Raw genomic sequence first — 13,986 nt, forward strand, 5'->3', positions numbered from 1 at the left:
CGCCACTCCTCCTTTACCTAGAGAGCCAAACTACTGTGAATCCTCCTAATCCTCTGGGTCTAGCTGCCCACTGGGGCTTCCAAACTCCAGGATGGTCCTGGAGAATATCTGCAAAGGATCCAGTAATGTGACCTGTCCTCTAGTCTTCCAGCAGCGGGTACCAGCACTAGCTCTGATAGGGGTAGGAGAGGAGTGACGTAGACTCTGAGATCTCCTTGGTTACAAATAGCCTTAGTGTTGGCTTTCTCAGATGCCAGCAGTAGCAGTAATGTACTGGGCACATGGACAGACTCAAGACCTCCTGGTTAGCCAGGGTGATGCAGGCAATGGCAGTAGCTAAGGGCATGCAGAAGTTTTCTCCTTCCTGAGTGTTGTGTTATTCTGCCTTCAGGTGTCATAATGGGCTGTGCCGGTTGGCTACCAGCTAGGAGGTGGTGCTTGCAAAAGAGTACCAGGTGCAGTGGTAGCAGTGGAATTTGTGCTTGTCTTACATTACCGAGGGCAGGCATTCTGGTGTCTCAGGCAATGGACGGGGGTATGGAACCTCCAAATATCCCTGTCCATTGTGTTATGCTACCAGGGATCATACAATGGCAAAGCCCGGTGAGGGCTGGACCAGGCAAGTCCTCACTTAGGCTCCCCAGGTACAAATACAAGCAGTGTCCCCATTGGGGATCAGAGAAAAGCTTTCTGGCCACTGGGGTAATGTTCCAGGGAGGAGCACAGTTGCCTCTGGTGCACAGAAGAATCAACACAGGGAGTGGAGTGGGGGGAGTAGCAGGAGGCAATAAGGCCCACTCAGCTCCTATGCACTTGACACAGCAAGTTTCATACCCACAGTATTCTCCTAACAGCAGCTAGCTGTGTTCCAGGCAATCTGCACTTAGAACACAAAACTGCCCCAGGCAATAAGACTTCCTACCAGCGACAAAAACTAGGCTTTCAGGCCATGCCCCTCCCTATCTACCTGTGAAACAGGGGTATCCAGCTGCTGCACTGTAGCATACTTCATGCTATCCCCCTGGTTCTGGCCAACAGGGTTAGTCTCCACTTAAAATCATATTGCAGTTCTCAGGAGCTCCTTTCAACCTGTGACTGCAGCCTGAGTTAGCTGGCAGACTTCTGTGAGGTCCACCGTGAGGTAGGATCAGGAATGACTTTCCTCCATCCCCACTGGAGTCTGGTAGTGCATGCAGAGCACATCCTGATGCCACTCCTTCTCATGTATTCTCCATGCTCACTAATCAGCTCCCACATTGCATAGGATTAAGGCCTTCCCCTGTGGCCTGGGCTGCCCAACTCCCCTGTGGGAGTGTTTGTTCCAGTGACCAAATTTCCCCATCTTATACTCTGGAGACTCAAGAGTTTTCCATCTGGTTCACGGTGTAGGCTGCTGCCAGCACTTCTTTCAAAGAATCTGTGGTTTCTTTCAATTCTGTTAAATTCTGGTGTTGCTTCTTGTAAAAAAGAGTTCACTGTGTGAATCTCTACACATACTTTGTTTTTCCAAGTAGGAGAGGTATGCTAACAATGCCTCCAGTCCACCATCATGTCTTGGCGTCCTCCCTACAGTACTCCCAGTATCTGCAGGTCACAGAGCCACAGAGGTGGTAAAGCCACCTGTATCCTCTAGGATTGGAGGAAACAGAGCAAGGGAGATAGTACCCAGAGTTGGGAGGGCGGATGCTCAGAAATTATTATTAACTGTTATCACTCTGTTACTTATTTTTGAGTTTGTTCTAATATGGAATTACACATAAAGTAACGTTTTATTTTAATTTTGTTGGACATATCTTCCGTATGAATGGTTGATTTGTGACATGAACAAAACATTCACTTTCATTGTAGTAGTAGCTCTGTGTCTGACCTTGCCGAGTGCTTAATCCAAGAAGTCTTGGTTATGGTTTATTCTGGAAAAAAAAATTCAGTTAACATGGATCCAGATAGTATGCTAGTATTTGTTATTTAAATCATGCTTGTATAGGTGCAAATACCAGATTATCTAAGTGTGTGTGTGTATGTGTGTGTGTGTATGTACATATTACCAAATGCCAACCACCACTGAAGTGGGAAAAACAAATTACTTATTTATAAATTATATTCTGTTTACACATCAAACAAATAAGTTAATTTCTTACCTGCTGTTTGTTCCTTGAAAACTCATGAATGACTGTAAATTTTTTCATTTAAGAGCTATTTGAAAACCACAATGCAAATTCTTTACACACACACACACAGACACACACAATCAGCAATGTTATACAATTGAACCACATTAAAATTAATTTCTCAAAGGTAGCTTTGAAGGAGAAAGAAATTGCAAACACTTGAACTCAAATTCTGTTCTCGAATCTCATGTCCTTCTAGCTCTCCCGGTTCTTTCATTCCCACTAAATTTGTACTTCATTTGCACTCATTACAAGTCCCTGTCTCATAAAACCCTTCTATATTTTTCCAATCTGTCAAGCCCCTCCTGGTTTTACTTTTCTTCCTACCTGTCCTTGGACTTTATCAGCCATCTGAGTACTAGAATTCACTGTCTCTCTAGATTGCTTTGTTGCCAAATTTATATATCAGGCTTTTCTTGACAATTTCTACCTTTACCATATTACCTTGCAATCTGGTAGTTAGCCTGTAAATATTTAATGGAAAAAAGGAGAGAGAAAGAGAAAATTCTTGGGTTTTGCAGTAACTGTGCTGTAAAATTCTTGTGGAAATCTGTGACTCTTCCTGCTTGGAAGCATTATAAATTCATGTTATTGAATATCAGCTAGGCCCTCACTACTGTTGCCCAGTGTTTTTATTTTTCTGTCTGTATTCTATTTCCCATTATCTCCATTGCAGGTCACTTCCAATCCCAAAGCTATCAATTCTATTATCTGTTTCCTTTTCTTGTTACAATTGGGTCATCTAAAGCTATTTTCACCTGAGGATTTTTCAGCATCTCTCCTTGCTCTTTTTCTCCCTTTTAGTACCCCCTTCAAAGTGTGTGTGTGTGTGTGTGTGTGTGTGTGTGTGTGTATGACCAAATGCCAACCACCACTGACACATATACACACACACATACATACGTACATGGGGGAAGTGGTATTGGCATAGGCAACTTTCAAAAGTTAATGCCCTGTCTTTGTACTTAATTCCTTCTTCTCTCCTCCCACATCAGCTACACTCTTCTCAGTGGTCATTAATGACCTCTTAATGGCCAGCATTCTCTTCTCAGAGTCTATACAATTTGATCTGTCTGTGGCATGACATTATAGATATCCTAGAAATATTGTCCTGTTTTGGCATTATGACACAATTCTCCTTGGCGCTCATCCTGTAACTCAGGTGGCTCTTCAGTCTATTTAGCTGATATCTTCATCTTCTAGCCCTTAAATGTAAGTGTCCCTCAAGTGTCTCTTCTTTTCTCTGTTCTTACACCTCAGGAAAGATTCTAAAGTATTATTGAGTATAAGAATCATCAAAAATTCTAGCTGGAAGAAAGAAACAAAATAGTCCTATCAAAAAGCAGGCTAAGGAACGTGAATAGACAAGTCTTAAAAGAAGATATACAAATGAAAAACAAAACATGTAAAAAATGCTCAACATCACTAATTATCAGAGAGATGCAAATCAAAACCACAATTCAATAGCACCTTACTCCTACAAAAATGGCCATAATAAAAAAAATCAAAAAATAATAGATATTGGCATGGATGTGGTAAAAAGGGAAAGCTTTTACACTGCTGGTAAGAATGTAAACTAGTACAACCACTGTGGAAAACAGTGTGGATATTCCTTAAAGAGCTAAAAGTAGATCTGCCATTTGATCCAGCAATCCCACTACTGGGTATCTACCCAGAGAAAAATCATTATATGAAAAAGATATTTGCACACTCATGTTCATAGCAGCACAATTTGCAATTGCAAAAACATGGAACCCAGACCAAATGCCCATCAATCAATGAGTGGATAAAGAAAATGTGGTGTGTATATATATATATACACACACACACACACACACACACACACACACACACACACACCCCCCATGGTATGCTACTCAGCCATAAAAAAGGAATGAAATAACAGCATTCACAGCAACCTGGGTGGAGTTGGAAACCATTATTCTAAGTGAAGTAACTCAGGAATGGAAAACCAAACATCATATGTTCTCATAAGTAGCAGCTAAGCTGTGAGATTGCTGAGGCATAAGAATGATACAGTGGACTTTGGGGACTCATGGGGAAGGGTGGGAGCAGGGTGAGGGATACAAGACGACACATTGGGTACATTGTACACTGCTCAGGTGATGGGTACACCAAAATCTCAGAAATCACCACTAAAGAACTTAGTCATATAACCAAATACCACCTGTTCCCCGAAAACTATTGAAATAAAAAACAATAAAATTCTAAGCCCAGCTATTTGGGAGGCCAAGATGGAAGGATCATTTGAGGCCAGGAGTTCAAGACCAGCCTGGCAATATAGCAAGACCCCATCTCTAAAAAAAAAAAAAATACAAAATGTAGCTGAGTGCAGTGGTGAACGTCTATAGTCCCAACTACTTGGAAGGCTGAAGTGGGAGGATTGCTTGAACCTGGGAGGTGGAGGTTGCAGTGAGCCAGGATTGCGCCACTGCACTCCAGCCTGAGCGAAAGAGTGAGATCCTGTCTCAGGGTGAAAAAAAAAAAGAAAGAAAACAGCCAGTTGTTGCAGCATGCACCTATAGTTTCAGCTACCTGAGAGGGTGAAGTGGGAAAATCCCTTGAGCCAAGGAGTTTGAGGCTGAAGTGATCTATGATCGTGCCACTACACTTCAGCCTGGGCAACAGAGTAAGAACTTGCTTCTTAAATTAAAAAAAAAAAACAAACAAAACCTAGGATTCTTATTTAAAATGTAAATTATAGGCTTCTAGATTCTGCCCTCAGAGGTTGTGATTAAGTAAGTCTAGAATGAAGCCCAGAAATCTGCATTTTTAACAAGCTCTGCAGTCAACCATGATTCTACCACTGCACTCCAACCTGGATAACAAAGCAAGACCCTATCTCAAAAAAAAAAATATATATATATATATTTATATATATATATATATATATAGAGAGAGAGAGAGAGAGAGAGAGAGTGTGTGTGTGTAATGCAGGGCCACAATTTAAAGTAATAATGTTCTACAGTCCTACCTACTTCAGTGATTTCAGTCATCACTTCCATGCTGGTTACTCTCAAGTATTTTATCATCCCATTCATGAATTTCCCCTTACTTGGACCATACTTTGTAAATCTTAAGACCAGAAGCAGAGCTGATAATCAACTAGCATGTTCTTGCTTTTAGTTATTGAAATAACAAAATACTTGCAAAAACACTGGTAAATACTCTACACCAAGATCCTATCAGTTCCACCACAATCTCATCTGTCCCGGCCCCTCTCCTGAGACCTGCTGAGACCTGCCTGTAATCCAGCAACAAAGAGGTCATACCTGACACACACAGTTTCACCAGTATTCTAATTGGTTGAAATGTATCAGTTAAATATTATCCTTGTTAAAGATGATAATGTAATTGCATGGGAACATGAGAGAAGGACTGGTTTTAGGGGGGAGGATTATAAGTTGATGACATAAGTGATTTACATATTAGTTTGGATGGAGTGGCCTACAAGTCCAAGATCACTAGGACTGTATTCTTCAAATCTGTCTGATTATCAGAATCTGAGACCCAACCCTGAGAAATTTTGATTCAGTAGGACTGGGGCCCACTAGAATCACTAGGAGAACCCCAAAATCACTTTTTTGTTTGTTTTTCTGGGTTTTTTGAGACAGTATCTTGCTCTGTCACCCAGGCTGAAGTACAGTGGTGTGCTCTCAGCTCACTGCAGCCATCTCCTGGATTCAAGCAATTCTTAGGAGGCCTCAGCCTCCCAAGAGCTGGGATTACAGGCATGTGCCATTACACCAGGCTAATTTTTGTACTTTTAGTAGAGACAGGATTTTGCCATATTGGCCAGGCTGGTCTTGAATTCTTGACCTCAAGCAATCCGCCCCCCTTGGCTTCCCAAAGTGCTGGGATTACAAACGAGAGCCACCGCCCCCACCCAGAAATCACTTTTTTTTTTTTACATTTTCCCCAGTGATTGAGAGCATAGAGAAGTTGTAGCAAAGTGTTGCCCCATATGGGACCTCAAGTAGGCATTTTTTTCATTCATAGTGTGATTAAAAATATTACTAAAAATACAAAGATATGTGACTGGTTGTGTACAAACTACCACCACTCCTAGAAAGTATCTCTTGCATATATTTTATACACAGAAAGCAACTCAATGTTAAATTCCATTTAGCAGTATTCATTTTATTCCTGGCAATAAAGAACTTCGTTTCTAGTTTCTGTGAAAGTGAATTCCCCAAGAAAAAAGCTCCACATGTAGGAAAAACATACAGCAAAATGTAGTCACCTTTATATTTCTGTTTTTGAATTTTAAGAGAAATTTTGTAATTTTAGATTATCATCTAAGTTAAATTAGTATTTGAATCAAAAGATATAATTATGTTTTTATCAAGTGTTGCTTTTCTCTGAATCATATGTACAGGTTATTGAAACAAAAGAAGAATAACACTTCTATAAAATGTTGTGTCATGGGTTTAATCCAGAGTCACTTATTACTTACATGATTCCTGAGTCACTAATTACTAAGGCTTTCCTATAAGGAAAAGATTACTAACAATAGGCAATGTGAGCAGTTGCAAAAGTTTTTAGATAGTAATTATTATAGTTACAGGAAGATTTTTGAAAACTTTATTGAAGGAATTAAATTCTAATAAATTACATTTATTTCAAACATGGAAATTGGCATCACTTTTTATTCAGAGACATGTACTTTTTTCCTGAGGAATGAAAATCAACTTTGGGGATTCAGAAGCCTAAAAACAGGTTTATAAGGAAATGTATCTGTAACGCTGACAGCAATGTTGTATTTATTATCCGGAGTAAGGAGGTTATAGGTTTTATGTTAAAGATACCTTTTGAAAGTAAGACTTCTGGTCCTTAACTTTGTTTATAACATTAACATCTTTAGTCGGGCATGGTGGTACATGCCTGTGGTCCTGGCTGCTGAAGAGGCTGAAGTAGGAGGATCACTTGAGCCTAGGAGGTCCAGGCTGCAGTGAGCTGTGATCACTCTAGCCGAGGCAATAGAGTGAGATCCTGTCTCAAAAAAAATACACACACACATATATATATATATATATATATATATATATATATATATATATACACCTAATTTATGTAACTACTTTCATGAAAAAAATTGAACTAAAATAATTAAGACTGTGCTATATGTTTTATGCAATTGAAATTAGGTTTGATATGTTTTAAACAGCTCATTCTGAACAGAAGTTAACTACAGTTCACAAATGTTCTTAGTTATTCCCTGCCACCCTTTCCCCACACACACACTTGGACTATTCTGCACTTTGAAACACAAAGCAACTTGTCAGTTTAGTTTATTCAGTTAGGGTCAGTTCTGTGAAAACAAAACCAAGGCAATTGTTTGATTTAATTGACTAGAGAAACTGGTTATACAGGTTAGTAGAACTTAGTTTTCTTTTTGTCCAGCTGCATATTTGAATGTTCATAGAGTAACTTAGTACAATAATAAGATTCCAGTGACACTGTAATAGATTTTTAAAGAATGATTATCAAAGCAAAGAAAAAAATACACTAAAACCCAAACTATAGAAACTATTCATGGATTTTTTTTTTTTTTTTGGTATTTTTTTCTTTATGGCTGCACTTTCACTGTAATGAAATATGTTCCTCCCAAAAAGTAGTCTTCTTTTCTTTCACTATTCATTTCCTTTTTTTTTTTCTTTTGAGGAATTTTTTTTCCTGTACTGTAGCTAATATAGCTATCAGAATTTTTCTGTACAATTTAGATGAATAAATGCTTTTACAGAATAGTTCTCTAAGTGCAAGCAGACATCCTCTAACAGTTGGTCAGCCTCCTCTTGGCTTCATTGTCCTCCTTACCTACCCAGTCTCATGACTGATCATTTTAACAATGTTCTCACTACTAATCTTGATTCTTTCTGCTTCCCACCATAATTTCCACTGTATCCATCCCACTGTTACCTGCTCCTTCAGCTCCTGGGCTTCAAATCACTCATTTTATTAAAATGAATGGAAAACCAAAAAATTGAAATGCTAAAATATACTCTTAGGTCTTGATCCTTTAAAAGTATATAGATCTCATGAACATAATTCATTTGAGGAAAAAAATACAAATCATTTCTTGTCCCAGGAAAATAGTAAATCTTTAACTTTAATGGAACTTTTTAGCAATTATGATAAAAAGAGGGGGAAAAATATTTAAACGTGTAAAAGGCAGAAGTTTATCATCAAAGAGTATCTAAAGGTCATAGAATAGTTAGGAATTCTGTCATTCTGTTTTGTGTAATAAGATATCCCTTTCCTGACTCCTTCACCCTAATAATAGATATCCATCAGTTTGGTTGTAATTATCCAACTATAGAATACCTTTTTCAAGAACTCATTATATACCAAAGTAAGAGCTTGCTGACACTGATAATGCTTCATTTCGTTTTATACTGACATACAGTTTACATTTGCTTAAGAAAAAAAAAAAAGAACAAAAACAAGTAACTTTTTAAAAACTATGGTTGAGTATATGTAAGTTGATAAAAATCCTCTGGGAGAAAACTTTTGTCTTGTGTAGTAAGAACATTAAATAGTCATACCCAGGCCTAGTATATCTTCTATACTGGAAAGAAATTAACAAAGAAAATACTAACTTAAGAAAAAAAACTACCGTACTGAAAAGATTTGTTGTAATATTGTTTATACTAACATAAATTGCTGTTATAATTGATAACATTCTAAATGTCTGTTACTATACATAATGTAAATTATGATACATTGGCTTTGCTAGGCAGTTTTGTAACCACTAATAATATAAATGGCATACCCTAACAACCTAGAAAAGTGATTCTGGTGTAAGGTTATGTGAAAAGGCACAGCCTAAAATTGTATATGGCAAACTAGCAATGAACAGTCTGACAAAGGAAATTAAGAAAACAGTTCCATTTACAATAGCATCAAAAAGAAAAAAATACAGCCAGGCACGGTGGCTCATGCCTGTAATCCCAGGACTTTGAAAGGCCAAGACAGGAGAATTGCTTGAGCTCAGGAGTTTGAGACCATCCTGGTCAACATAGGGAGACTGTCTCTATAAAAAAATAAAATAAAATTAGCCAGGCATGGTGACTCATGCCTGTAGACCCAGCTACTTGGGAGGCTCAGGTTGGAGGATCACATGAGCCCAAGAGGTAGGCTGCAGTGAGCCATGGTTGCCACTGCACTACACCCTGTCTCAAAAAGAAGAAGTGCTTAGTAATAAATTTAACCAAACTAAACGGACACAAGACATTCCATATTCACGGATTGGAAGATTTCATATTGTTAGGATGATAATACCACCCAAAACATTCAGCAAAGTAAATGCAGTCCCTATCAAAATCCCAATGGCATTTTTTTACAGAAATAGAAAAATGCATCCTAAAATTCATGTGGAATTTCAGAGCACCCCAAATGGCCAAAACAATCCTTTAAAAGGAAAAACAAAGTTGAAGGGACTCATTTCCAGATTTCAGAACTTACTATAAAGCTATAGTCAGCAAAACAGTGTGCAACTAGAATAAGTACAGACGTAAAGACCCATGAGTTATTAATAGAAGAGAGCCCAGAAATAAACACTTGCCTATATGGCCAGTGGTTTTCACCAAGAACACCAGGACCATTTAATGGAGAAAGGCTGGTCTTTTCAACAAATCGGGCTGGTAAAACTGAGTATCTATATGCAAAAGAATGAAGTTGGACCCTTACCTTATACCATATTCAAAAACTAACTCAACCTGGATCAGAGACCTAAATTTAAGCATTAAAGGTATAAAATTCAAAGAAGAAAACATAGGAGAAAATTATGACCTTGGATTTGGCAATTTCTCCAAAAGGACAGGCACAAAAAAATAAAATAGATAAATTGAATTTCATAAGTATAAAAACTTGTGTTTTAAAGATTATTGGCCAGGTACAATGGCTCATACCTGTAATCCCAGCACTTTTGGATGCCAAGGTGGGTGGATCACTTGAGGTCAGGAGTTTGAGGCCATCCTGACCAACATGGTGAAACACTGTCTCTACTGAAAATATGAAAATTAGCCAGGTGTACGCCTGTAATTCCAGCTACTTGGGAGGCTGAGGCAGGAGGATTGCCTAAACCCGGGAGGCGGAGGTTGCAGTGAGTCGAGATCACGCCACTGCACTCCAGTCTGGATTACAGAGCGAGACTCCATCTCTAAATAAATAAATAAGATTATCGAGAAAGTGAAAAGATAACCCACAAAATGAAAGTAAATATTTGCAAATTTTATATCTAATAAGACTGTATTATCAAGAATATATAAAGAACTACTACAACTCAGCAACAACAACAAAAATCACAATTAAAATGTAGGCAAAAGACTTGAGAAGACTTCTCTCCAAAGAAGATATCTGAATGACCAGTATGCACATAAAATAACACGTGTTTGGCCAGGATGTGGAGACATTGGAATCAAGTTTATTGCTGGTAGGAATGGAAAATGGTATCACTGCTGTGGAACTGTTGCAGTTCCTCAAAAAGTTAACTATATAACTACCATATGATCCAACAGTTCTCCTCCACTTCTAGGTAGCTACCCAACAGAAGTGAAAAAATAACTCTAACATATACAGTATTTGTGCACCAATGTTCATAGCAGCATTATTCACAATAGCCAAAAAGTGGAAACAACCCAAGTGTTCAAGAGATGAATGGATAAACAAAATGTACTATAGGCCGGGCGCGGTGGCTCATGCCTATAATCCCAGCACTTTGGGAGGCCGAGGCGGGTGGATCACAAGGTCAAGAGATCGCGACCATCCTGGTCAACATGGTGAAACCCCGTCTCTACTAAAAATACAAAAAATTAGCTGGGCATGGTGGCACGTGCCTGTAATCCCAGCTACTCAGGAGGCTGAGGCAGGAGAATTGCCTGAACCCAGGAGGCGGAGGTTGCGGTGAGCCGAGATCGCGCCATTGCACTCCAGCCTGGGTAACAAGAGCGAAACTCCGTCTCAAAAAAAACAAATGTACTATAAACATACAGTGAACTATTATTTAACCATTAAGAGGAGTGAAGTTCTGATACATGGTACAACATTGATGAACTCTGAAAACATCACACTAAGGGAAATAAGCATACAGCAAAGGGCAAATATTTTATTATTCCACTTATATGAGGTATCTGGAATAGGCAAATTCACAGAGACAGAAAGTAAGATAGAGGTTTCTAGGGCCAGGAGGAAGAAGAAAATGGAGAGTTTTTGTTTATTGGGTACAGAGTTTCCGTATGGGCTGATGAAAGTGTTCTGGAAATAGGAGTGGTAGCTATTCAACATTGTGAATGTACTTAATGACACTGAATTGTACACTCTCACATGATTAAAATGGTAAATTTTACATTATATTTTAAACCACATTTTTCAAAAATTTATACATAATGATTTGAATGTATAAATTATTTTTAAAACAAGGGAATATGAAGAAATGAAAAAAATTATTGAATTATCATGTGACTATTTTTAGTAGAAGTGAAGCTCAAATGAAACAGTTTAACTTTTAGGGCCGGGTGCAGTGGCTCACACCTGTAATCCCAGCACTTTGGGAGGCCAAGGCAGGTGGTTCATCTGAGGTCAGGAGTTCGAGACTGTCCTGACCAACATGGTGAAACCACTCTCATAAAAAAAATAAAAAGATTTTAACTTTTAGCTAAGTATTTTCATTTTAAAAAGGTCTATTTTATGTCATATAACTTTTCAGACCAACAAATACTAAGAAAATTTGAGAGTACTCATTCTCAAAATTGCTATTAATTTTTTTTTGAGACGGAGTTTTACTCTTATTACCCAGGCTGGAGTGCAATGGTGCGATCTCGGCTCACCGCAACCTCCTCCTCCCGGGTTCAGGCAAGTCTCCTGCCTCAGCCTCCTGAGTAGCTGGGATTACAGGCACGCACCACTATGCCCAGCTAATTTTTTGTATTTTTAGTAGAGACGAGGTTTCACCATGTTGACCAGGATGGTCTCGATCTCTTGACCTCGTGATCCGCCCGCCTCGGCCTCCCAAAGTGCTGGGATTGCAGGTGTGGCTATTAATATTTTATTTAAAATTTTCTCAACTGGGCACAGTGGCTCACACCTGTAATCCCAGCACTTTGGGAGGCTGAGGTGGGCGGATCACCTGAGGTCAGGCATTCAAGACCAGCCTAGCCAATATGGTGAAACCCCATCTCTACTAAAATTACAAAAATTAGTCAGATGTGGTGGTGGGCACCTTTAATCCCAGCTACTTCGAAGGCTGAGGCATAAGAATAGCTTGAACCTGGGAGGCAGAGGTTGCAGTGAGCTGAGATCACGCCACTGCACTCCAGCCTGGGCGACAGAGTGAGACTCCATCTCAAAAAATAATAATAATAATTTATTGTTTATAGTTGTTATTAAGAATAGCTATATATGGATTCATTCTTTTTCTTTTTTTTTTTTTATTCTCATTACACAGTGGATTTATTCTTAAAACCTTCAAATTTACACAGGAAAAGCTTTTCAGATAATTCATGTAAAGGAATTTCTGTACTATATTTGTGCTAGAGCATTTTGAATGATTTTATTTTGTTGTCACTTTTTCTAGGTTTTAATGAAACCTTTGTTTCTTTAGCTTGACAGAGCCAATTCGTTATTAAACCAGACTCAACAGCCCTACAGGTATCTCATTGAATCAGTGCGTCAAAGAGATTCTAAGATTGATTCACTGACGGAATCTATTGCACAACTTGAGAAGGATGTCAGGTAAATCATCCACAAATCTTTTATTTGAATAATAAAGACGTACCATATTGCTGCTATAGATGAATTTGGGTTGTAAAGCATGAAAATAAAATTAAAATAATGAAGGTGATGTTAAAAGTAATGATTAAACTTCTCTTAGAAAAACTAAGGTCAGATCACGTCACGTGTTCACATTCCACCTGTGTTCATATGTGTTAGCATGGAAATAACAGTGTTACACTTATGAGCATAACGTTCCATCTGTCCTAGAGGACACAACAGTTATTGGTCCTTGTTTCCCTAGAACTCTTTAGTATGTTATAGATTGACCAAAGGGAGAAGAGGAATATGCCATTTGTGACATTAAAATGGCTTTTAAAAAAAAAACATTTACTTAGATTTATGTTCATTTTGCCAAGGAATTTTTTTGGCTTTTCTTCTGACCTTTTACATGAAAGTAACTTTTAAATGCTAATAAATAAATTCCTTTCACTTCCTTAATTTGTAATGTTTTTGTATGAGATCTTATCCAAAACAATTTGCTATGACCATTTTGGTTTTTTAAACTGAAATAAAAAAATGGAGATATGTGTAAATGAAACAGTTTTACTTGTGGATAAATGGTTAGATGGTTTAGTGATTAGATTTTTAAGATTATTAGAATAATTCAAATTTTTATGGTTACATTATTAACTGATTATAAATGTAAAAACAGAGAATTAGATGGGAATAGAAATGGTTGAATCAAGGAATTGGGACCAGGCATGGTGGCTCACACCTGTAATCCCAGCACTTTGGGAGGCTGAGGCGGGCAGATCATGAGGTCAGGAGATCAAGACCATCCTGGCCAACATGGTGAAACCCCATCTCTACTAAGAATATAAAAATTAGCTGGGCATGGTGGCATGCACCTGTAGTGCCAGCTACTCAGGAGGCTAAGGCAAGAGAATCACTCAAACCCAGGAGGTTGCAGGAGCTGAGATCGCACCACTGCACTCCAGCCTGGTGACAGAGCGAGACTCAGCCTCAAAAAAATGACTAAATAAATAAATAAAGGAATTGGAAAACAATAAGAAGATGGTTATTA

At 38.4% G+C, this 13,986-nt stretch overlaps 1 protein-coding gene across 4 annotated transcripts in view; it reads left to right on the top strand.

The window, feature by feature from the left end:
• Window positions 1-13,986, top strand: part of PIBF1 (progesterone immunomodulatory binding factor 1) — a 233,138-nt gene that overhangs the window by 169,601 nt on the left and 49,551 nt on the right. For all 4 annotated transcript variants that reach the window (XM_012442862.3, XM_012442863.3, XM_012442866.2 and 1 more), the window contains exon 15: window positions 12,790-12,920. In XM_012442862.3, coding sequence (XP_012298285.1) covers window positions 12,790-12,920 — 131 coding nt within the window. The remainder of the gene's footprint in view (window positions 1-12,789; window positions 12,921-13,986) is intronic.

The sequence above is a fragment of the Aotus nancymaae genome, unplaced genomic scaffold (genome assembly GCF_030222135.1).
Source record: "Aotus nancymaae isolate 86718 unplaced genomic scaffold, 86718_ANA_hifiasm-v0.15.2.pri h1tg000088l, whole genome shotgun sequence".
Taxonomy (NCBI): Eukaryota; Metazoa; Chordata; class Mammalia; order Primates; family Aotidae; genus Aotus; species Aotus nancymaae.